We start from the raw sequence: 25,885 nt of genomic DNA, 5'->3' as shown, positions 1-25,885 counted from the left end.
CCTGAAGGAAAACCCCCAATCCCAACAAGATTTTCCTCTCTTTTTTGTGTGTAGGTTGCAGGTGCGTAGCTGTAATTATAGGTTTAGGCTTCATTTCCAAAGATGAAAAAACTCTTTTTGGCACACAGATTTTTCGGAGGACCATGTGCAACTTCAACCCGATCCCTATAACTTTTGCTCAGATTTGCAGGAAAGCTTTGTCTCAACATTCTACTACTAATTCCAGGTGCACAGCTTCATCTTGCATCTCTATCTCAAGATATAATTGCTTCTTTGTCATTTCTACAGTTAGTCTCAATTTTCTTAGTTCAACTAGTATACTATAAAAAAGGGTTAATTTACTTTCCTCATACATTCCAAATTTCCTACAATTCACTTATTATTCAATCTTTTTCCATTGGGATTGGATCTAGTGAATTCAACCCCTCTTTTAAATGTAATGTGTGTGAAAAATTGAAGGGAATTATTTGTGAAACTTTCATCCCTCTTTTGAGGGGAGTAAAGCTTTCCACTTGATCTCCCCTCATCACTTTTCACCATATTACACAAATGTCAAGTGATAACACAATAGTAGTTCAAACATGAGAAAAACAAAAATAGAATTATGAAGAAATTCTTTTGGTCCACTAAGGGGTTGGTGTAAACATATAGAGATTTTCATGGACAACTATGAGTGAACTTAAAAGGGTTTAAAAGTATTAAAAAAATATGAAGGTCCACCAATTAAGACTACCTAACTTGACTATTAATTATGTTAAGCATCTTGTGTAGTGCTTCTGAGAGAATCCATTTCAAACACAAGACCTTGATAGATAGGAGTTCAATGGAGACAAACTCCTATTAAACAGGGATAAGTATAAGAAACCACCCCCCCGGGCAACTTTGTAAAATCCTGGCGAATCAGACATTATTTTCAGAGGGAAATTTTCATATTGATGGCGAAATTTTTTTTCAAAATAGGGAAAAAAATTATTTTGTATTGGCAATTTTTTTCTAGGGTACGAAAAATTCCATAAATTTATGGCGAATAATACCTTGTTCTATGGGGAAAATATATATTGTAGGAGGCATATAAATTTTGTTAAAAGGAACAAATATATAATTGTATGGGCAAAAAATTTTACTCCAAAGGAAAAATTATTTAAATGTATTGGTGATTTTTATCCACCGCTTGAAAATTATTTTATTTGTTTTGGCGAATATTTGTTATTTATGGAAAAGTATATAATTTATTGGCGATTTCATGAATTCATTTCCATTAATAGACAAGGCACATCACATCACATCAGTACATCACATTGAGTCCAAACTCTGCACGACATATCAATAAGTGTGGCCTCTTTGACACATGAAGGGTGACACATACCTAAAATCCATCAATGATTTTAAACCATTCAATGATCGTAGATCAATGGCTGATGTTTTATTTCGGCCCAATTTTCTGAAGAGAACATAGCTCACCAAAAAGTGCCCAGAATGGAATTGGATTCAATAGACACGTATAAAATATTATGAATCACGATCAATAATTTTGTTTATTTAATATATATCTATTCACTAATTGCAATCCACTCTGTCCCCACAACTTCCAATGTGATACTTGCCAACTTAGTATAGGTTTACAGTTGTTTCCAATTTCGCACAATAGTGCATTTAAAGGAAAGATTTGCAGAGATACGAAAGATTTAAAAAAATTTAAAGCAATTAATACGGTTAGAGAAGTAATTATTAAAATCAAGAGCTTCAACTATTTATATACGATCTCTTTTTCTTTCATCTTCAATTAGCCTTTGCCATTTGGTAGATAAATCGTCGAAGCTCGTGATATTTAAATTCTTCCTCTGGTTTAGGTTTATAGGCTCAGGTTGTTTAATTTGTTAATCTATTTTCTCAAGATGGACACTCCCATCCACTTGAGAAGCATTTCTGCAGAGGACCAGAGGGCCTTTCTGGGTTCCGTTAGAGACCCAACCCTCCAATCAGTCTGCAAGGAGGTTGGGTCTTTCACCAACGAGGCTGTGCAAATGGTGTTGGGCAGAGAGTTTCTACAAAACAAAAATAGATACCATGTTAACACGGACACTATATCCTGGTTCTTGGCATCTCTTCTAGACCTTAGAGGAGACAAGGTGGATATGTTGATGCTATTGAGGAAGGTTTTTAAGGAAGAATTCCTTGGAGATGACATTACTATTGTCATCCTTGCAGAAGTAGGGGTGGGGATCCCTTGGGCGAGTTAATTATCCAAGCTTCTCCTCCCTGATCAAATAGTGTCAGTGGCCAGGTAATCGTTTCTCCTGAACCTGAATGCGGAGCACTTGACGCGTCATAGGAAATGGGCATGGATTGGCAGGGACTTCCTCTGGAAATGGTTGATCCTGGATGACTTTCCAAACTGCATGTGGCTTGAAGAATTCTCTCAGCTTATGTTGTCTGAAGAATTCTACATGGAAGGAGGGCCAGATTCTTAGGGAAAATTCGTAAACCATCCACTACATGTGCCCTAGCCCCGCCCCCCTGGGCCCCTAGTAGTTTTTTTTTCCTATGTCCTCGAAACCTCATAGGTTCATTGGCTCACTCATTTTGGCTTTTAAGTTTTTGAGGGACTCAAGTCTCAGACATAAAAATTGTAAATTTCCAAAGCATAAATATTAATGATAATTTTTCAAATTCTAGTTTGTTTCAATTTGCCTCTTAGAGTCTTATGGATATAGAAATGCTTTCTATAATTGTATTTCATTTTTATTAATGAAAGTTTTTCAAAAAAAATTTGTCTATGAGCTACATTATTTCAATTTTTTGTTAAACAATGGAAATAAATTTAATATTGTGATCTTTTATATGTAATGCTTCTTCCTCTATATTTAATATGTATATATATAAATTCAGTTCGTTCCATTAATTATTTGTACATTGATTATGGTTGATTATAATTTAATAAATATATTAAAAAAAGAATTTTATCTCGCGAAAAGCAAGTGAATTAAAACTAAAACTCCAACTTACTTGTTGTTGAAGTTTTGAACTAGTGCATGTGTGGGTTGGTACTGGGTACATGCTATGATTTATAGTTAAGATTTTGTCATAATGAAGAAATTTGAGACTTTTATGAAGGGTAGATGGGATCACTTTCATGGAAGAGAACCAAGGGTGAGGATGTCCCAACTTGACACATAATTGATCTGAAGTAGGATTTAGGAATGATAGCAAAAATGACATCTAAGCACTTAGTACCAACCTTAACGGGAAGAGCAATAGAACCTATAGTAGGACAACTGACAAGAGAAACCATCTAAGATCTTAACCACTAAATAAAATTTATCATATCAATATGTTACTTCATGAAATTGTAAAGTATAAAGATATTCTTAACTTATTACATTCACCATACAGGTTGGATCAATCATCAATGAGAACCCCTCATGAGAGTATGTCTTTGATCTTTGTAGGTGATATATAGACTTGTAGTGGGCCATCAAATGTTTCAAATTTCAATTTTCAATAGTCTCACTAGGATCAAAGGTAGTGCATTGCATAGGTCCTTAGGAGGTGCAGGTTTATCAATAAGATTCACCATATTATTTATCAATAAAATTATATTAAATTAAAATTTATATTAAACTAAATTTATGTTGAACTTTTATATATATTTTTAGTCTTTATTTATTTATTAAATTAAATTAAATTAAAATTTATATTACACTAAATTTATGTTGAACTTTTATATATATTTTTAAACTATTTTTTAAAATTATATATCGTAAACATATTTTTAAATAATTTTGTTAAACTTTAAATCAATATTTTAGATTTAATATTGAATGTTTTTTTTTTATATTAAACTTTTACCTTTCAAATTGTATATCAAAATTTATATTTTTATTTAGTTATTTGTTTCATTCTAGAAACTAAGTTTCATGTTCTATACTATTTTTGAATTTCATATTTTTACAAATAATATTAACATTATATTTAATAGTTATCTCAAACTATTGCACATCTTTAAATGTCTCTTATTATGGGACCGACAATATCTAACAATAAGTACCATCGTCCATTGGATGAGCAAAGATCAACGCCTTAAGGTGGATTTTGGCATGAATGTGGGAAGTAAACACATTTGTGAGAACTTTGCCCGGAATTGAACATTTTAAATTTAATTAAATATAATTAAGTCTATAAAGATCTTTTCTAGGCAGAAGTTTAAAATGATTAAACAGAGTTTAAAAACAGTCCCAAAAAGTGACACAAGTATGGTGACGTGCCCGAAAAATGGCAGGAGTCATGGGACCCACGACATCTGACAACAGGTACTACTGTCTGTTGGATGAGAAAAGATCAACAGCTTAGGGTGGATTTCAGCCCGAATGTGGGAAGTGGACACATTTGTGAGAACTTCACCCGGAATTGAACGTTTTAAATTTAATTAAATATAATTAAGTCTATAAAGCTCTTTTTCGGGTGGAAGTTTAAAATAATTAAATAGACTTAAAAAATAGTCCTAAAAAGTGACACGAGTACGGTGATGTGCCTGAAAAATGGCAGAAGTCATGGGACCCACAACATCTGACAATAGGTACCATCATCCATTGGATGAGAAAAGATCAACGGCTTAGGGTGGATTTCAGCCCGAATGTGGGAAGTGAACACATTTGTGAGAACTTCGCCTGGAATTGAACGTTTTACATTTAATGTCCTTAGAATTTAGACTTAAGTAATGAATATTTTGTCCTTTGGTGGCGAATAGATATTAATAATAGTTAATAAAATTACAACATGATTCTAGATATTTTTCCCTAAGTATTACTTTTGTACTTTTCAGAGTTTTCAAAATAAGTGAGTCATAAATCATAATCGTATTTCATTTCATGGACAAACCAGTAAATCAAGGGAGATTCTTAAACAACTACTAGATTGAGGAATGCAAGTTGCAACAGAGACTGTCTGCCCCAATCTAGTGAAATAGAAATTTCAGGTAAAATCTAGAACACATCCCGCCTTTTTTAATTTTTTTAATCTCATGGTCCAATTTGAGGGTTAGCATTTTAAGGTTTGTATCTAGCATTATTTTGAATTATTAACAATACAGCAATGGGGAAAATGGGAAGCAGCAGTTCAACAGGAAGCCAAGTGAAAAAAACATGTACCTAACTGAACTGGTTGAAACAGCAGGTTTCACTAATGAATACCATGATATTTAATGACCCTACTATCCATGGTGAAAAGAGTATCATAGATATTAGATATGAATTGTCTAATAAGGCGGCAGATCCATCCAGGGCAAAATTTACTATTTTCAATGCAATGTTAAAACTAAAAACAAATAAAATTGCATCGTGGGATGTTGGATTGGGAAGCATGGTGTTACCTGAAGTATTCCCTTTCCTTGATTTTGTCATGCTCTACGCCAAAAATTATGATGAATATAAAAAATCAATTGTCAATAAAAATACAAAAGAGGAAATTCTATCCATAAACGTGGGAGAATTTCCTCGTTTGTTGAACCTAGGGTTTGAAGCACAAAACTCAAACATCCAAATTGACCTAGGAAAGCTGGTAGAGAATTATGAGAGTCTCGATAAAAGTCGCAAAGATTCATTTATCAAAGCTCTAATAAAGTGTGGTACTCAGTTGGATCAGAATCATAAGCCTCCTTATTATTCTAACTTTTTTGTTTCATGGGTTGGGGATACTATTTCCTTGCTATCATTTTGCCTGGGATTGGAAAATGATAGGGTAGTGGGTGCAAGCCTTCTTGAAATGATTTTTAAGATTCATTGTGTAGGTTAGCTAGTAAGATATAATTTTATTGAGCACATTGTTCAATCCATACAAAAACAATTACTAATTATCAAAAAAGGTTAATGTAAGGCATTTAGGTTCTCATCCTACTTGTGTTGTCTCCTTCTATCCAAGTATTATGCAATATTTGAGAACAACAATCTTCAAATTGTGAACTATAAGATTGATGAGAAGACTCGGAACAAAACAAAGTGTCCAATATAAGGATGCATGATAACAGAAAGAACTACAACCATTTTGTAGACTTCTTTTTGGCACCAATTTATAATGAAATTGCAAGCACTCCAATGCCTATATTGCCTGTGTCTTGTAGATATTGCATTCAACTTAAAAGTCGAATACAATTGGCTGACTAGTTCTTCATGGAATAATTCACTATGTTAAGGTTTTACGGATCAGCAGTAAAACCATACAGACTCCCGATACATGTGACAGAGAGGATATTTGCATTGGAATATGTATGGCAGTTGGAGAGTACAGATAGGCACTTCCATGGTTAGCAAAAGAAGAGCATAATTCTTTTCCTTTCTCATGTGGAGGGTTCACACTTGAGAGAAAAGCATTTAGTGTGGCACATGATGTTTTGACAGTTTTTAGCTTTGGTGATGAGGGTCTCTGACAGTATGATCCAATCAATGTAGTTCAAGCAAGGCTTAAGAAAAATGGGAACTCTTCAGCGTTATGTCAACATGAAAGTAAACCATTGCTAGAAATGCTTAGAAACATGGACTCCTAGGATGAGGTAAAAAAAGAGATGGAGAAAATTGCCGCTGACAATAACATTTCAACAGTAGAAATGTCATCACAAATTATGGTATTGCACACACAGAGGACAACAGAGGAGGGCCAGAGCATCCAAAATAGGAGGTCCTACAATTTCTACCAAAAATCTGCTAATCCATCTAACAAATCTATTCCCAAATCAATTTTGCAAGAATATAAAGAGAGTTATTGGACTCAAACCAAAATAAATATTTTCTAGACTATGAGGAAATTGTAGAATATAAGAGGATATTTAATGGAAATTTTTATGTGTCTACATTTTGCCCCTCTTTGAGATAATGCAACCTATCACGTTGTTTCAAAAAAAATGATCAATTTATACATGCCCTAGAGATATCTTGGTAGTGATGGTGATTGATTGGTTATGCCCCCTTGAGAGATTGATCGAACAGATTGATGGAGATTGATCTCTTGATAGATTATGAAAAGGAGATTGGATAATTGATATTGTGCAAGTGATTGAGTTGAGATGTACATTTGATGGAAATGCACAGTTGATGAGGCGTAACTGAACAATTGATAGAAATGAACATTATAGCCAGGTTGACAAGTTGATTAAGCTGATAGGGATTTATGGTAGTGCAAGATAAAGTGATCAAATGATTGATTGATTGATTGATCCAAGGGCATTGGGATTGCAAGAAGCAAGTAGATTGATATGATAAAGTGATTAATAAATATGAAGAGACATGTATCGGTTGGATAAAGCGATTGATTGATTGGTCTTGTTGCAATGAAAATAATGAAGAAGATGATAAAACAAATGATGAAAAAGGGAGATGAAAGGGGGGATGAAAAGAGAAAATTGATGAGAAAGAAGAAAGAGTGATGAGAAAGAGGATATGAAGGTGATGAGAATTATTGTTCTTTTGAAGTGCTTAAATCATCATAGAGCTTATTAGGGCAAATGGAAAAATTCATCTGGATGTAGATTAAACCTAAATGAATCATCCTACCAATTGCATGAAAGAAAACACATCAAACAAGAAGGATTGCCTCAGTTTGCATCAGACTATTATGCTCTTGATGATCTTAAATGATCATGTCCTAAGACGAGTCATCATATTACTAAGGAACAATCCACAAGCATCAAATAAGTGAACATGCCCCATCCTTGCCTTTCTAGTCAAAGACATATTGGAGATAAAATATTTAGTCCGAGACATCCTAGAAAAGCTAAAAGACATGTCACCAAAAAGAAAATCTAAAACAATCAAATAGACATTATGTTTTATGCCATAGTGATTGTTGTTCTCAGGTAATGTGTTCGGTCTGATGAGTTAATTGAATGTTATTATATCTGCTCAATCGTAGTCTCATCATGTCATGATTTTATTGAAGTCTAAAGTTGCATGCCTGTCCGAAGTGTTTGTGTTTTTGCAATGTTTATTACATATTTTTGGGATTTTTTATGAATTTTAGGGTTTTATATATGTTTTAATTTTTAGGGGTTTTTTAGGACTTTTTATGATTTTTAAGATTTTTTCATGATTTTTGAGATTTTATTAGGACATTTTAGGATTTTTAGGATTTTTTCAAGTTATTTTATGATTTTTAGAATTTTTTCAGGATATTTTATGATTTTTATGATTTTTTCATGACATTTTCAAATGAAAGTGGATAAAATATGATCTGAAATATTATGAGAGAAGATTCAGATAGATCAATCACCCGACAGTGAAGTACCTGCAAAGAACACACATACAAAACAAATATTTAAAAGTGAAACACACATGCATGCTATGAAATCCTACTCCATTGCACTCCTTAAATCAAGGTCTTGTGTAACTAAAATGGCTCTCAGAAGCATGCACAATAAGCTATGATTATTGGAGATTCAAGATGATGAACGCAAGATTGATTGAAAGAGAAAGCGAGATAACAAGAATGCAAATGCAAAAGATGGATTAAACATTAGATTGCTAGATAGCCTCAAATGAGAGAAGGAGATGGGTTTTTTATAGATATCCTTCGGGTGAATCCATGTTGAGGGATGAATATGGGATAATAGGAGATTAGTGGTGTAGGAAAAATTGATGGTAAGGAGAGAAGAGGAGTGGTATTGGAAAATGGTAAGTGGTAAAGAACGAATGTTCTTTATTTTAAATGCATGGGATGGATAAATAATGAAATATGTATTCATTTAATAGATTTAACAAATTAATGATATGGACATATTAATAAAATAATGAAGGATGAATACATTTAATATAGTGAATAATGGATAATGAAAATAATGGAATATGGATATAAATATTAATATAATGAATAATATAATGGAAAATGAGAAAATAATATTATAATAGATCCACCTTGATGATAATTATAAAATTGAGGTTTGATAAGAGGACACATTTTAATGAATTTTTTTATGCGTCTACACAACCTATTTGACAACTTCTAGATGATGAATTTTAACTACAAAAATTTCTAATATAGGGTAGGCAAGAAAATGGAGTTGAACAATTTCATTGATTCACAAATTCATCAGGCATAGAAGGTTGTCTTAAAAATTCAACATCTTAGGAAATGTTAGCAAAATAGAAACCTAAATTTGATAATTATGGGTAGAAAAATTAAAGCATATAGACTCCTCCAATGAAGATGTTTGTTTCTTCAATAAGAAGTTGGATTTTGTAGAATAATGTAAGAACCCAAGTCTTGGAGAAGAGGGTGAGGATAAATCATTAAAACTTGAAATACAATATGTTGATGACTTTAATAAAATTGCATTTGAATTTGTTTATGAGGTTTCTTGTCATGATTTCAAAGAGATTGACTTATATAAATAAAAGATATAAGGCACATAGAGTACTAATTCAAAATTATTTCACCATGATAAGGATGAAAAAGGATCTATAACAAAGTCAATGGAAATAAATTTAGAGGTAAGAGAATTGGTCAATATTCTTAAAGCAACTATAAAAATGTCTATTGGAAACAATCATTTTTATATGCCAAATGTTACTAGTAATATAGGATATATACACACAATTGAGAGTTGTATAAGGGGATTTGAGTTAAGCAGTGGAATAATAAGCAATGTGTGGGTCATTCAAAATATTTTTGAAGAATAATAACAATGAGACTCACTTGAGATCCCAATATATATTAAAAATGAGTGCATAAACTATAATATAAGTAATACAAAACTAAGTGAGGATAATGGATTGTACTATAATAACATAAGTGTGATATAGCAGAAAGCAGATTCACTAGAAATTAAATGGATGAGAAGAATATCATGAGGTTGTTAGAAACAGCCAAGGAGGAAGACTGAGAGAGGGGGGGGGAGGTAAATCAGTCTTCACCGGAATATAAAACTTAATCACAAAACACAAATCTGATAAACTGTAGTTATAACAAGGATAAGCAAATTGAAAGTACAACATACAACACCAATATTATGATGTCGAAAACTAGGTTAAGGGAAAAACCATGGTGGGAAGCTACCCATAGTAAGATGATACTCTGTGGTAGTATGTGAAAATATTACAATGGGGAATGCACATGGATTCAGGCACACTTCCTAGAGCTCATTGCTCAAAAGATGATGGTCCAGAAGGCTACAACCCTCAGGGAAGTCTCACTGACTTACAATAAGATTCAAACTACAATCTAGAATAAATGAACTGAGGGAATAGCATCTTCAAATAACTAATTACAATTCCAATTAAGCACAGATGTCTGCCCTATAACACCCATCTCTCCTCAATCTCAACGCCGAAGGATAAATCACTTATTCACACATAAATATCTCTCTAATAATGTAGACATAAAATCAACACATAAATTACATGACAATATCATCTATATATATAAATCATCAACCTTGATAACAAGGTTGGATAAACCCTCAACCCTCAATTACAAAATTACAACACACGATACAAAGATCAACCAACGAACCAATATGATGATTTAAATAGCATAACATGGACCTAAATCAAATTCCCAATTGGATAAATCCATCGAAAATCATGCCAAGATCAACCGGAACACGCTACACCACCAGGAAAACGCATAACATGAAAATCATCACCAGTTCATAGAAACCACCAAAAAATCGCACAACGATCAATGAAGATCATAGAAAAAAATAGGAAACAACTAGGAAACACTAGCAAGCATGTTAGATTCATCAGGAATAGTTGCACCAACACCACTTATCAAATCTTCATCGATAAACATCAAAAAGCTCAAAAACACAACCAATCAACAACTATCACGAAGAAAGATAACTCATGGAGCACCAAATCACGATCTATCTGAAATAAAGATACACAAGACCATCTCAAACTATATCCCAAAATCTCAGCATAGACATGATCACACCGAAATATACCAGAGAAAACATTGAGCTCTGCAAAACAGTGATCCGCAAAACAAAACAACAAACTGAATCATAAGATCTTCCCAATCTGCAATCACTGGAGCAATACACATGAATGTGTTGAAATCAATGACAACAACATATCCTAGAATCAACAATGACCAACAATATCCAACAGAGGTGATAGTGAGGAAAGAAACAACATTAATCAAAGGTGATCTTATTATAGTCATAGTCATGACATTTTAAGGACAATCCTCTAAGAGATAACCTATATATGGACACTATCATTAAAGATAATGCAAGATTAGGCAATATTAGCCAAGTACAATAGTAGCAAAAGGACAACAATGTCAATTTTTTTCAGGATAGGACAATCATAATCACTACCAAGTGACACTTATAACAGAATAGTGAGAATTAAGAAAAGAGAAGTTTTAAGTTTAATAGGATCACTCTGATAATCAAATAAAGTGAATGGTTCACCTAATGATAGTTCTTAAATGGAGAAATAAACAAATGAAATACAAGACAATGACACTTGTCATCAAGACAACATGAACCTAATTCCCAAATAACTAGCCTATAGGCCTACAAAGGATAGTCAGGCCAGGCCTAGGTAAATATCTACCATGGAAGGAAAAAAATAAGGTGATTGGTTTAATGTCATATAGGACCTTTGAGATGCACTGAAGGAATTAGACTTATCGTACACCCTCAAGAAGACCTATTTCAATCCAACTTCACAATTTGTGTCCTATACACATGATAAGTGGCAGTATCAAGGTAATACAAAGCATTTTAGGAGCATTTAATAGCCCAAGGATACATGTTGCAATAGCTTGACCAAGCGCAAGCATAATGGAGCCTTTTTTGGAGGATTCAAAGGATATGGAGTTGAAAAGTCAAGGATTCAACTTTATCCAACACACAACTAGAGCATTTCTAGCAATCAAACAAGGAATTCGACCTACTTAGAACCCAAGGAGGTTGAGAAACTATGTATCAAAGTAAACACCTTCAATTATGGCAAGACATGTATGTTGTATTCTCCCTATTGGTAAGATAAGCAAAATGTATGCCTAGTAGAGGCAAGGAAAACATTTTATATCAAGAGAAATTTATTGTAAAATTAGTAGGAGCTATCAAGCTTTTAGATCTCAATTTTTTTGAGAGAATACTTGGTAGAAAACTTGTACTTATATTTTTTTGTACATTTAAATCAATAAAATAAGTTATTTTACCTTTTTTGAGAGTTGTATATTGTGTGAAATTTCATAAATGATTGATGTGATCTTGTGATAATATTGTTTTATCCTATATTTCTAATTATTTTTTATTACCTTTATACAAAAATACATGTGTATTGCAAGTCATAACTTGTGTTTTCCCAATAGTGCAAGGATTTAGCTGTGATAAGTTGTCATTCAAACCTTTTAGAGACATTTAAAACTCTTTCTAATTATTTTTCTAGATATTAAACCTTGTTATGAAACATGTATGCAATAACATACCAAATTCTAAGTTGTGTATGTTGTAGTTCAACTTATTGAACATATTATGTGTACATTTAAAATAAGTGCAAGCCTTAAAACATCTAATGCTTCACATCCCATTAGGATTTAGACTTCTTTCTATGACATTTTTACCTTTCCCCTATGAAACAATAGTAGGATATATTAGTATAGGTGACACATCAAAGAAATTAGCCCTATCTAGAGATTCACTCCAATATACGAGTAACCCATAGGCCTTGGAGTATTTCCATGGTAATAAATGAAGAAAGAGTTTGCATAAACTCTCTCAAGGGTTCATTCTATATTTGATAATAGAATCTTCTTAGGATATTTTCAATATAAATTCTCAAAATTATGACAATAATGACATTTAAAAGGAAGAGCTTCATAGTCTATTTTTTGATCTATTGCATGTTACCCAATATAATTTTGAAACAATTAGACAATGGGTTATTGAAATCAATTTCAATAGAAATGTGTTACCTTTATTTCTATCATGTGGTGAGAAGGTCCAGGGTTTCCCAAGAATAGCTTTCATACATTATAAGATATTTTAATTTTCAAACTCTATGGAAAGCCAAAGGAAGCAACCATAGACTGAAGTTTTAAAAAGGAGCTCCTCCACCAAATAAAAACCCAAATGATAAGGTTTAATTGATAGACCCACTTGATTAGGGAAATATGAACCATGGATCATATTAGAATCTACCATTCTTTTGAAGACAACAAAGAAATGACAATTTGTAACTAGGATATTTTTCACATCTCCTTTACATTGCCAAGCCCTTTAGGACCAAGTGCTTAAGAAGTGTAGGGAAATCATATTGCCCATAAATTTGAAAATTAGAGAATGTTCAAATATATAGTGCATATCATCAACAATATATTTTGGATTTATGACAAAAAATGGTTGATCCACACTTTCCTCTAAGCACCCCTTAGATTTTGGTTAATTTTCAATATTTGCTTTGATCTAACTTCATCAGCGACACATATTAACAAGTGATTTTCATTATTTTGCCCAAAAGAAGAGGGTTCATCAACTCTTATGACATCTTTTTAGAATAGAGGAGGGGGGTCATCCAAACCCCCAACAATTGCCACACAACCATGGCCCCAACAAAAAAATCTAAAAAAATAGAAAAATCGAGGGGGAGATGTTCCCCACCCTCCACGTGCTCACACTAGTCTTTTCCAACCAAGGTGCAGACAAAATAATGGGCTAAAAGACCACAAAGAATAGGTCTGCAACCTTACTCAGTTTCTATGACAATTGCTCTCCTCATCATTAACCCACATTCAACCCTCAACATTTTAGTGATTGAATGGTAAGCACTAATACTCATTGATTGAATGACACTACATGATATATAATTTGATACTATTTGTTGCTATTCTTTATTTAAATATATTAAATTTTATATCCCTTAATAATATGCATGATGTTGTAAAGGTGAAAAAATATTTTGTTTAATGTAAAATGTTCTAAAGTGGCCTTTAATTAAGTGATAAAATTGAATGAGTCACAAATAACCCACCAAAGATTAAATCTCTCTAAATGCAAAAATCTACACTATTTTAAAAAGATTAATTTAAGATCAACTTTGATAAAGTAAACTATCAATTCTTTAAAAAAATTGGTATTCATATTTCTCATCACGACAAATTCTTATAACAATAGAGTGCTTATCTTCCTATTAAAAAATGAGAGACTATCACGCGTACAGATGATATTATTTGTTGGTATTATAAGAAATCTCATTTTGAACATGTTCAATACCTTTCATCTATAATAATTCAGAGAGCTTGGTCTTCTCATTAAAAAACCAACACTGTTGACCTTGCAAATGCACCTACAGCTAATGAATCCCATTTCGAACATGTGCAATGCGTTTTTTTCTAATGGATGTAGGTGTAATGAACTATTTTTCTATGTATTCTATAGGGTCGGTAGGACTTGATCAATAATGGTATAATAAACTATTTTATTTGTTCTCTGTAGGGTCAGCTGGACTGGATTTCTGGGAAGCAATCAGCTTTAGCACCCAGGAATGAGTTTCTTATTTATTTATTTTATACATTTCGACCAAGAAACTTTCAAAACAGAGGAAAAAATTATCAAGTTTGAAGGCTATCAACACCACTGAAACTGTCAACGTTCAAACTTTTGATTTGAATATAGTATTTTAACATTCAATACTTATCTACAGTTTCCCATGTAGACATTTTATGGGCAGTGTGGAAAGTAGAGCAGAAAGATACTTAATTCTCCTTCTTAAATATATAGTCACTTTGAAATGGAGAAAGTATGGAACATGGAAACATCATGGGCTACAATATTCAATTCTCTTTTTAATTATCTGGATAAGACCTAATGTGAATTGACAGCTCTGAGTTGCAGTCCAGTATTAGTTTCTATATTCATTGTTACAGCTAATATCTTGAAAACCTGTATTCAAATTTAAATGATTATCTTAGAATGAGTCCGGTCTTTGGAAGAAAATATAAAAAATGGATTCAATTTTCTTTAATGCTTCCCGTTGTAACCTGGAAGGTTCCCACCGTTCAAACGGCTACAAAATGGGTTTATGTGGAGAAGGAAAGTGTGTAGATTGATCTATCTGGTTTCAGATTTTGGTCTTAGTACTGATCTAGACTGGTTGCAATGGGTGAAAGAGCTTCTATAGTTTATGAGCCAAGTGTTTTCTGTGTGTTGTTTTTATTGGCATTCCTATCTTTTGGTGCTGAAGCGAAGGTGCATTTTCACAAATGGAAAGTAAATTACCAGACATGGGCTCCTGATTGCGTGCAGACGAACATCATCTCTATAAATGGAGAATACCCGGGGCCGACAATCAGAGCAAGAGAAGGGGACACAGTTGTTGTCCAGTTAGAAAACTTGATGCCCACTGAAAACGTTGTTATTCATTGGCATGGCATTCGCCAGGTAAATAATCCGTTTTTCTTCTCATTTTGCACCCAGTTTAAGGTTAATCACATTTGCAGGGCAGAAAACGAGTAGTGCAGAAATAGTTATTTTCTTTTTGTGTTTTGCATTGCAGATCGGCAGTCCCTGGGACGACGGGACGGCTTCCATGTCACAGTGCGCAATCTACTCTGGCGAAACTTATGTATATAAGTTCGTTGTTGACAGAGTAAGTTTGAATCTCTTTCAATGTGGGCAATTTAGAGCTAAAATTGAAATGTGTTGTTTCATTGATCATGAATATGTAAATGCAGCCAGGGACATACTTCTATCACGGTCATTATGGCCTACAGCGCTCAGCAGGGTTTTATGGATCTCTGATAGTGGATGCAGCGGGCAAAGAACCATTCACCTACCATGACGAGCTAAGCATTGTCTTAAACGACTGGTGGCACAGGAGTACTTATGAACAGGCCGTGGGCCTCTCATCTAATCCCTTTGTCTGGGTTGGGGAACCTCAGGTAAGAGTTTTTTTATAATTCATGTAAAATTAATGGTGTATGTTTTTGTAGTGATGTTTTGGATCATATTTTCTGATGAATAGAATATTTTTGTTTCGATGTTTTGGATCATCTTTTCTGATGTGTTAACTGTATTTTGAATCACTTTTTCTGATGATTCATTGAATATTTTTTATATGGATGTTTAAGAATATTTTTTTTTTTATGAATAATTGAATTTTTTTTTTTTTAAATGAATGATTGATTTTTAATTTGTATCGATGGATCTTATTTTCTGATAAATCATTGAATATTTTTGCATTGATGTTTTAGATCACATTTTTGCAAGAATTGTTAGAATATTTTTGTATCCATGTGTTTGAGCACATTTTCTGATGAATAGTTGAATATTTTTGTATCACATTTTCTTGTTAAAAACAGAATATTTTTTCGATGAATAATTGATTTTTTGTATGGACGTTTTCGATCATATTTTTACATTGATGTAATCGTTGAAATACTATTTTAGATATATTTTTGACATTTTTAATCACACTTTATGCTGCTCTTTTTACCAGTCGCTGTTGATAGAGGGCCGAGGACAATACAACTGTTCAGCAACAACCAAGACCTGCAATGCTACAAACACGCAGTGCTCGCCTTACGTCCTGGCCGTGCGACCTGGGAACACATACCGCCTCCGTATTGCAAGTGTGGCGTCTCTTTCAGCCCTCAACTTTGTCATCCAGGTCAGCAGCTTAACCCAAAATATTTATTTACTCCCTAAAATCACCCCACTTCAGGAACTAAACAGTGTTTCCCCAATGATAAGCCACTGTTGTAGTCAACGGATCTATTGTTTACGCGGAAAACCAAATCCCCACGTAAATGGGGCCATTAAAGCCTTTCCTATGTTTCTCACACTTGGTTTTATACAGGGACACAAGATGACGGTCGTGGAGGCAGACGGGCATTACGTGGAGCCCTTTGAAGTAGACAACCTGGACGTGTACTCCGGCGAAGCATATTCCGTTCTGATCACTGCAAACCAGGACCCTTCTCAAAACTATTGGGCGGGTGTGAATGTGAGAGGCAGGAAGCCCAATACGACCACTGGACTGGCCATCCTGAATTATCTTCCCAATCCATCAACGAAACTCCCCACCGCACCTTCTCCCACAAGCCCACTGTGGAACGACACGAAATACAGCAAAGCTCTGGCTAAGAAATTCGTGGCTCTCAAAGGACACGAAGAGCTTCCCCCACTTCAATCCGACAGGCAGCTGATCCTTCTCAACACGCAGAACAAGATCCATGGATTTACAAAGTGGGCGATCAATAACATTTCCCTAGTGCCGCCTCCAACTCCATACTTGGCCGCCATGAAATACAAAATCAAGGGTGCCTACGACACCACTCCACCTCCGGATGTCTACAGTCCCCGTGACTACAACATCACAATTCCTCCCCCAAATCCCAACGCTGTCGAAGGGAACGGCGTATACGTCTTCAAATTGAACTCTATTGTTGATGTGATTCTTCAGAATGCAAATACTCTGAATGTCAATAATTCAGAGACCCATCCATGGCATCTGCATGGGCACGATTTCTGGATTCTTGGATATGGAGAGGGCGTGTTCGACCCGGCAAAGGACCCTCAAAAGTACAACACAGTCAATCCTCCGCTGCGCAATACGGTGGCTTTGTTTCCGTATGGATGGACGGCCATTCGGTTTAAGGCTGATAATCCAGGAGTATGGGCTTTCCACTGCCATTTGGAGGCCCACTTTTTCATGGGAATGGGAGTGATGTTTGCAGAAGGGATAGAGAAAGTAGGAAAGTTGCCCAGCGCAGCGATGGGATGTGGGCTTACCAAGAATAAAATTCACATGCATAACTGAGCTTTCTCTGCACGAGGAGCGACTTTCTGAAGATGATTCTTTCATTAATTTTAGCATGCCGTCATCCATGCAAGCACCCTGGCACTGTCCTAGAAACTCTTCTAATGTTTCAATCGATTTTTTTTCCCCGATTTAAAAAGAATAATATTTCAAATCCACCCTATCCGAGTGTGGGAAGGAAACATGAAATAAAATGAGTGACGCCCTTCGGGATATTGTAATACAATAACAATTTTTTATTTATTTATTTTTTAAATAAAAATATGTCAGCATTGACATTTCAGCTTTTATATAGTAGATTACAACATTTTGAATAAACATGTATCTAAAATATTCAATATGAGTTATTTTATTAGCGAAGTCCTTATTCTTGGAGTGGATTCTTTCAAACAATCAATGGAATAAAGGTCAGATGTATTTTATTTTAATTAAAAATTATTTATATTATATTATTTAAAAATAATTTATTTATTTTATATTATTTATTATTAAGTAAATCAAATAATTCTAGAATAATTTTCAAATAGTTACAAAATAATTTATTTATTTTTTGGAAAGAGAATTATAAATCTTGGAGAGATGGACTTTTGAAGCATTTCAAATGGGTTAAATTTCTTTCCCTAGATCTATGAACTTTTCCACAAAACAAATACTTTGTATCACATGTTATATGGTAAGAAAATATTGATCATGTCCTTGATTTTATTGGCTATGATTTGTTGATTACTATACTATAACAATTAACATTGAGTTCTCTTGTGCTCTTTAGGTTAAAATTTGGGAGATGTATGGAGATCCAATTAATCTTCCATTGAACAATTCACAAAATATCCCACCTTAAAATGTCTTGTTCCTCTAGAAGATTATAATAATACTCCATGTAATCCTTTACAAATAATTGTGATGCTTGATCTTGGGAAAGTTGTGCATGTCATGATGATAGCTTCTCTTCCTCCAAAGACTTTGATTGAGACTTTGATTTTTATGACTTCTAATATAGATTCAAATAGTTTGTTTTCTTTATCTATGAATCAACATCTTGAGGCCAAGGACTTTGTATTATAGCATTGGTGATATGCCAACATTGGAGCAAAGAATAAGAAGAATTTACAATTAGATTCGGCTTGGTCTATGTGTCACTCCAAGATGTAAACTTGTAAAAGGTGTTGGAGCTATGTGCCACAAAGGGGTGAAGGTCATGAGATGAGTGATTATGAATGCAACTACGAAAACAAACCTATTACAAATCAATATAATTCTAGCGATAGGAACTATCACTTCTTGGCGATAGGAACAACAACAACTTATAATGATTTTAAAATTTAAATGAAGCACAAACCACACTTGAAAATAACATAGAAACAACATTTAATGAAGAACAAAAATAAACATGCTTCAATCTTGCTCAATCACTAATTTAGAATAAAACACTATGTTGTGAAAATCAAATGCACATTACAGTAACTATGAAAGCTAGAAAAATACTAGACGTGACCCCAAGAAGTGGGCCCCTTCCTTAGACTATCAGGTGGTGAGATGAAAGTGGTTACACTAGATTGATTAGAAAAATGTCATCTGCTTTTATTTCTTATAAAGAATACATAATTTTGTGGTCATAAGTCTATTACAATAATCTGCTCACAACAATCTGCATACAAAAAATTCTACCTCCTTTACAACTTATACCATGATATTTATACTTGTAGTATATAACCAAAAGGTCTAAAACAAGATCCGTTTGTTTCATATTGCATCCTACAAACTAAATAATTTAGTGGTCTACATAAGACCTTAATCTTTGGCCACATAATAAAAATATTTTTATTATAACAATAGCTAAAGAATGGGGAAATGACAGATTTCAGTTTCCTTCTTACAACAAGAAAACACATTTCCATTGCAAATTATTCTCCTCAAATAACTCGTGGAAACCTCATTCAACGTGGCAGTTGACATGATCATGTGAACTAAGGTGGCAGAGATCATGTGGGAAAAGAAGGTGCATCCTCTATTAATGTCAAATATTAATGTAGAGGTCCATGCCAAAATATCCAATTGAATGCCAGTATGTGTAGCTACGTAAATCTGATGCATCTTGACAATGTTTTGGTAGATGTGGTCATTGCACTGAGTTGATGTGACAAGAAGGCTCCTGCATAGAAAGTGACAAGCTATATTTCCCCAAGGCTAGAAATCACAATGCTCATTAGTAAACTCAACCAATAATTATTTTCCATATTTTAATATTAAAAATATATTTAAAAATGTGACATATATATTAAATCATATGCAACATAAAATGGTTAAATGATATGAAAATAGAATGGAAATGGAATGCAGGAATGGTTATGAAGGTACATGAAATAGGATGAAATGTGGCGTAAAACGAGATGCAAATGGCTCTCATCAATTGGAATTAATTTGATGTGTAATGCATCAAATGATTACTAAAGATTATTCAAATCAATGTAAAACTAAACCATATGAATGCATCGTCAAGGAAGAATATAAAAGTTGAAAGCATAAGATACATGAATAAATAAATAAAACTCCCTCATGACACTTCCATTATCATGATTCTTCCTTGTCTACCTCCTTTTCATGATCCCCGACACTCCAAGATTGACAAATGAAGGTTTGGAGAGATTGATGGAGTTGAATGTGGATTGCTCTCACAATCGCATAACATAAGATTGTGTGGATAATGATTTGGGTATGATGAGGGTGCTATGATAATGGATGTAATGATTATGGATATGCAACCAAAATGGCATCATAAGGCTATGATGAAAAGTGGATGGTTTGATAAGAGATAAGGGCTCAATATAAAATTTGAGATCAAAAGTGGGATGAAGGGCTCATATTGAAAGGGAATGTGGTCCTATATCTAAAGGTGCGCTCAAACATGTGTGAGCAACCTTGGGAAGTCCAAAGAGTTGACAAGTGGAACACTTGTGGAAAGGAGTAGGGACTAGTAAAAGGGGGTTTATGACATACGTGCCAAAAGGGGAATGTGTGAGCACCCTTTGGTCAAAGATGATGTGGATGGGTGAGATGACTTGGTTAGGTGTGTAGTATTTTAAATTTCAATAAATACTAACATGGATAATGATTTGGGTTAATTAGCTTAATGGGAGGATTAGAAGATAAGTTTGTAGGAATCGCTAAATTAGCCTAATTAATTATAAATTAATTTAGCTAATTAGGATTAGGAATAAAATGAGAATATTCCCTGAGGTAGAGTTTGATTTAGTGAAATAAATCAAACTTTAGGAGAAATAGAAAGAGGTCATTAATTAAATATGATTTAATTAATTTGGGCATAGAAAAGGGCGAATTAATTGAATATGATTAAATTAATTTAAGGGTAATGATAGGATAATATGATTAATTAAATTAATCATGCGGATCAAGGGATAATTAATTAAATATTAATTTAATCAATTTTATGAGTTTACATTTTGCCGCTCTTTGATATAGCATCATGAAGTGATTTAATGTCAAAGAAGAATAAAACATAGTGGATAGAAAAGGATAAGGACTAGTAGCATCATGCCTCAGTCATTGGGGGGTTGAGGAAGGATTATGAGGAAGTTGCACGTGGTATGCCCCCTCAAGAGGACATGTGGGTTCCAAGAACATGGATGTGCTCTTAAAATGGATAGGTCTAGAAGAGGAAAGGGAAAAGGGGAGGGATAAGGAAGATGACTAAACTGAAGCCACAGAGGAAAATGGGAGATGGAATAAAAGAGGATATGATGGGTTGATTGGAAGGATGATGGGGATAGGATTATTGTTATGAATTATGTGAAGAGAAGTCCTAGGTTTGATATTGTACTTGACATTATGCACCAAGGTATGAGGAACTAGGATGACAATGTGCCAAGTACGTAATAAAAAAGGTCAAGTACAAACATATGCCTTATGACACCATGATATGGAGGACCATGATGCCCTTGTGGAAATAGGATGCAAAGAAAATGATAAATGAAAAATAATGATCACACAAATAAGAAATAAAAAAGCATGCATAACAAACCAAAAGCAAACCAAAATTTTGCCCCTAGTCAAGCTGAAAACCAAGTGATTGATTGATTGATAAAGAGGATAACAATGTTAACGATAAGAACAATGCATACCCTAAGGATTGGGAAGGATATATCCCATGATTATGATTGGATTAAAGGTTGATTAGTGAATTATCAGCTGATTTGGATCAAGATGATGGATTGATTAAGGATGATGGGCTAGATCATAAGATTAGACTACATGGATTAGGATTGATTACATTTGGTTGGAATGATTTGGGATTTTTGGATTATAGGGATGAAAGGAGGATAAATGGATTGGATGGGATAAGAAGAGGATAAATGGATGGGATATGATGATGGGAGAAGGATACATGGATGGGAACCAATGACAAGTGAGAACTAAGGCTTGATAAAAGGATAGAGGGATGTATTCATTGCTTAGATAGGATATGGAGGACTAAGGAGATAGATAGGAGAATTGGATGAGGCTCCAAGGACTATGTTGCAAAAGAGTAAAATACCCCACACTAGAGGTGGTGCAATTAAGGATGGAAGGATGGTGGATAAATATGTATGATATGAAAGGATAATGTGTTAATGGACATGGATGAGGAGGAATTAAGGCTTGCATTTTCCAAAGCATGAATATACACTATGCTTCTCTAGCATGATCAATATCAAAGATTGGAATGATGTGTTTAGATATGATGAAGAATATGAGATGAAGGATACATATAGGATAGATGGATGATATGGACAAGATAGTCAAGATCAAATATGGGAAAGGAGGATGGACTTAGATAGGATGGTGGATAGAGGATAAGGGATATGGAGGATGAATATGGTAGGATTGCATGGATGAATCTTGCCCCCAAGTGTAGAGTGAAAGAGGATGAGGGGATTACACATGATGCTTGTTTACCAAGTTTTCATCATGGTACATACCCAAGGCACCACAAGACGTGGTTTTCACCATTGGGTGGATTTTTCCTCTTTACTTTTGTAGCATCGTAAAATTGCGACACTTGCAATTTCGACTGCATTTGGGTCTTCACGATGGCAGCACAACATTGAACTTGAATGGAGACCCCGAAACCTATCTACGACATCAAAAACTGCATCTTTCTGCACCTTGGCCTGATTCTCCTTGCACCCTGCTATCCCGGGAGGTGGGACCATGGCACCCAGTGCCCTGGTCCTTCAGGACCATGGTGCCTAGTGCCCTGGTCCCTCAGGACCATGGCGCCCAATGCCTTGGTCCCTGGCCCTATTTTGGGCCCGATCTCTTGTTGGGCATCGAGTCTTCAAGTTTGCAATTTGGAAAATAATGCTCCTAGGTCGGCCTAAGGTCGAAAAAATCAGTCTCCTAACCCTAATTGACAAGTATATAAACTACATTTCCCCTCCCGGAGAGGGGGTGAGGAAAACATATGTGTGCAAGAGGCGGAAGTGATAGGCAAACATTCAAACATTCAAGCATTCAAGCATTCCTTCAAGCAATTGAGCATTCTAGGTCTCCGTTCAAGGCTAGGTGTTGCATTCAAGACAAGGATTCAACCATTGAAGAGGAGATCACCTACAACATACAACATACAACATCATTACACCTTCGCATGTAAGAATACAAACACTATTACAACAAGGTATCAGTACTTGATTACATTACAAACATTTACCTTTACAGCATTCTCATTTCTTGGTTAATTCCAAAACCGGGGTTTGACCTGAAGGCAAACCCCTAATCCCTAACCCCCCAATCATCCTTTCTTTTCTATGTGTAGGTTTCAGGTACACGGCTATAATTGAAGATCCAGAATCCTTGTGCAGAGACGAACAGATCCCCCTTTGATTCGTGGATTTTTCGGAGGACCGTGTGCACTCCGGGCGCCATCGTCCCGTCAACTTTCGCTCAAACTTGTAGGATAGCATCGTCTCGACAATTTACTGCTAATTTTAGGTCCGCAACTTCATCCCGTGTCCCTATCTTCGTCTACAAGCGAATCTTTCTTACGTTCACATACATTCCTAGTTCGATCCTTCTATCTACATTCTTTACAAAAGAGGGTATCCTTGTTGTCTCAACCCTTGAAACTCATTTAGAATTCAATCTTGCATGGTGTGGGATTGGATCTTGTGAGTTTCAACCCCTCTTTTGAATGTAAAGTCCCTCCTAAGTGAAAACCGTCAACCCTAGTGACCTCCTTTCTCTCTCCTTGGAGTGGGGGAACACCTAGGGTTCGATTTTCTGCTTTACATTTTGGTGAACCCGACATGAATATCCTAATTCTGATTATTCATGGTTAGATCTGAAAAAAAAAAAAAAAAAATTCCTTAATTACATTTCCATGTTTGATCTTTTGCAAATTTTAAGAGGTTAATTGCATAAAAAACCCTAAATTTTCTTTTTAGTAATTGAGCTTGTGAAATGTTTAATTGTTAATGCTTGTTTCAGATCTACCCTTCTATTGCAAATTGTCAATTCATATTTGTGCTTTAATTCTGAAAATTAAGTGGTTAAGTGTCAAAACCCTAATTTTTAGAACCCTCTTGATTCAACCTTTAACCAATGATTTCACTGATCAAAACACCTCCAAATTGGCTATAACTTTGGATTCCGCAACAAGATCATAATATCTCTCATCCCTGAAAATTTTGAAAAAAGTTGCGAGGACCGTGTGCACCCCGAGCGCCATTGTCCCCGACATTTTTTCTGAAATTTCGGGAGCTAGATCTTACTGTATTTTCCTACTAGAATCCAGAATCTTGGCTGATTTCATCAATTCTAACACTTTCAAAATTAAAGTCAAAGTTGGTCTAGTGATTGCTTGGTTAAGGCTTTTAATCATCCAAGAATTGTTGAAATTGAAATTTTGTGTTAAAATTGTGTTTCTTACTGTCCTAAATCTGAAAAGTGTGTTGGCATTCATTCGAAATTTCAGTGCTTTATTCAAATTCTTGCAATTTGTGACTTTTGAAATTAAGTGTTTAATTGCAACAACTTTGATTTCCGCTTCCAAAATTGAATTTTGCGTGAAATTGAGTCAACTGTTAAATTTCAAAGCTTGCATTGGTTTCAGTGTTCCCTCTAAAATCATAAAATTCAAAATTTCAGTTTCCCTCTTTTTTTTTTTCAAAATTCAAATTTTGCATTTTTCAACAATCTTGGTAGGGTTCAATTTTGAGATTGCAAATTTAATTTGGCCTATCTACAGATTGTAAAATCACTCAATTTTTTTAGATTAGCTTTAAAATCATCATAACTTTCATCCCTGAAAATTTTGAAAAAAGTTGCAAGGACCGTGTGCACTCCGTTCGCCACGGTCCCCGACATTTTTTCCGAAATTTCGGGAGATTGTCATGATTGCATTTAATAGCTTAAATCTAGGAGATTGGCTAATTTTATTGAAATTTTCTACCTCTAAATTCGAAAATAAATTCAAAATTCAAGATTTCAATTTTCAAGATAACAATTAAAATTAAGTGCTACCCCCCTTGGCCCTAATTTTCAATTGTGCCTACCTTTCTTGGAAGTTGTGTTTCCCTCTTCTTTCACAAAGTTCAAATTGGATAATCATTATCTCATTGTTCAATTTTGCCAACTTTATTTTTCAAAATTCAAAATTTTCTTTCTCTCTCTAGTGCATGAGTTTTACAACAATAAGCCCTACTTACACTATTCCCGTTAGACGAAGCCTTAGAATTAAGTCTTTCTAAGGTTTAATTACTGAGGAGATGGAACCTAATTTGAATGGCCTTTTTAACGAGGACATGGGTAATTCCTCTAATCCTCTTAATGATGAAGAAGCTCTCCATGAGGTTTCTGTAGAACAACTTTCAAAATTGGATAACCAATTTGATGATTTTCAGCAATGGATGTCTCAAGAATACCCCGATAGTCAAGCTCTTTCATTAATTAAGGGTCTAAAATGTATGGTTCAAAGTGATAAGAATGGAATTGATATTTTGCGTAGTATTGCACACATTGTGGATTCGAATGTGATGCCTATGAAGAGTTGCGCCGAAACTTTAGGTTATACACAACCTCCTACTCAAGTCAATCATTCTATTCCTTTAACAACTTCTATTGCTAGT

At 34.3% G+C, this 25,885-nt stretch overlaps 1 protein-coding gene across 1 annotated transcript; it reads left to right on the top strand.

Annotated features, from left to right (window-relative positions):
- The first annotated feature begins 14,985 nt into the window (after positions 1–14,985).
- LOC131026975 (L-ascorbate oxidase) lies at positions 14,986–18,050 on the top strand. Its single transcript, XM_057956968.1, has 5 exons — positions 14,986–15,382; positions 15,498–15,590; positions 15,676–15,882; positions 16,440–16,610; positions 16,800–18,050. The coding sequence occupies exons 1-5, from the start codon at positions 15,101–15,103 to the stop codon at positions 17,760–17,762; spliced, it is 1,716 nt and encodes a 571-aa protein (XP_057812951.1). The 5' UTR covers positions 14,986–15,100; the 3' UTR covers positions 17,763–18,050.
- Positions 18,051–25,885: the final 7,835 nt, after the last annotated feature.

Source organism: Cryptomeria japonica, chromosome 10, assembly GCF_030272615.1.
Source record: "Cryptomeria japonica chromosome 10, Sugi_1.0, whole genome shotgun sequence".
Taxonomy (NCBI): Eukaryota; Viridiplantae; Streptophyta; class Pinopsida; order Cupressales; family Cupressaceae; genus Cryptomeria; species Cryptomeria japonica.
Note: the sequence above shows the minus strand (reverse complement) of the source record. Positions and strands in the feature narration are given on the sequence as shown.

Bases quoted from the DNA above. Each gene is read 5' to 3' on its own strand.
- LOC131026975 (XM_057956968.1), top strand. From the start codon at position 15,101: ATGGGTGAAAGAGCTTCTATAGTTTATGAGCCAAGTGTTTTCTGTGTG. The intron at 15,383-15,497 runs GTAAATAATCCG...TTTGCATTGCAG, and splicing joins ATTGGCATGGCATTCGCCAG to ATCGGCAGTCCCTGGGACGA. The intron at 15,591-15,675 runs GTAAGTTTGAAT...ATGTAAATGCAG, and splicing joins ATAAGTTCGTTGTTGACAGA to CCAGGGACATACTTCTATCA.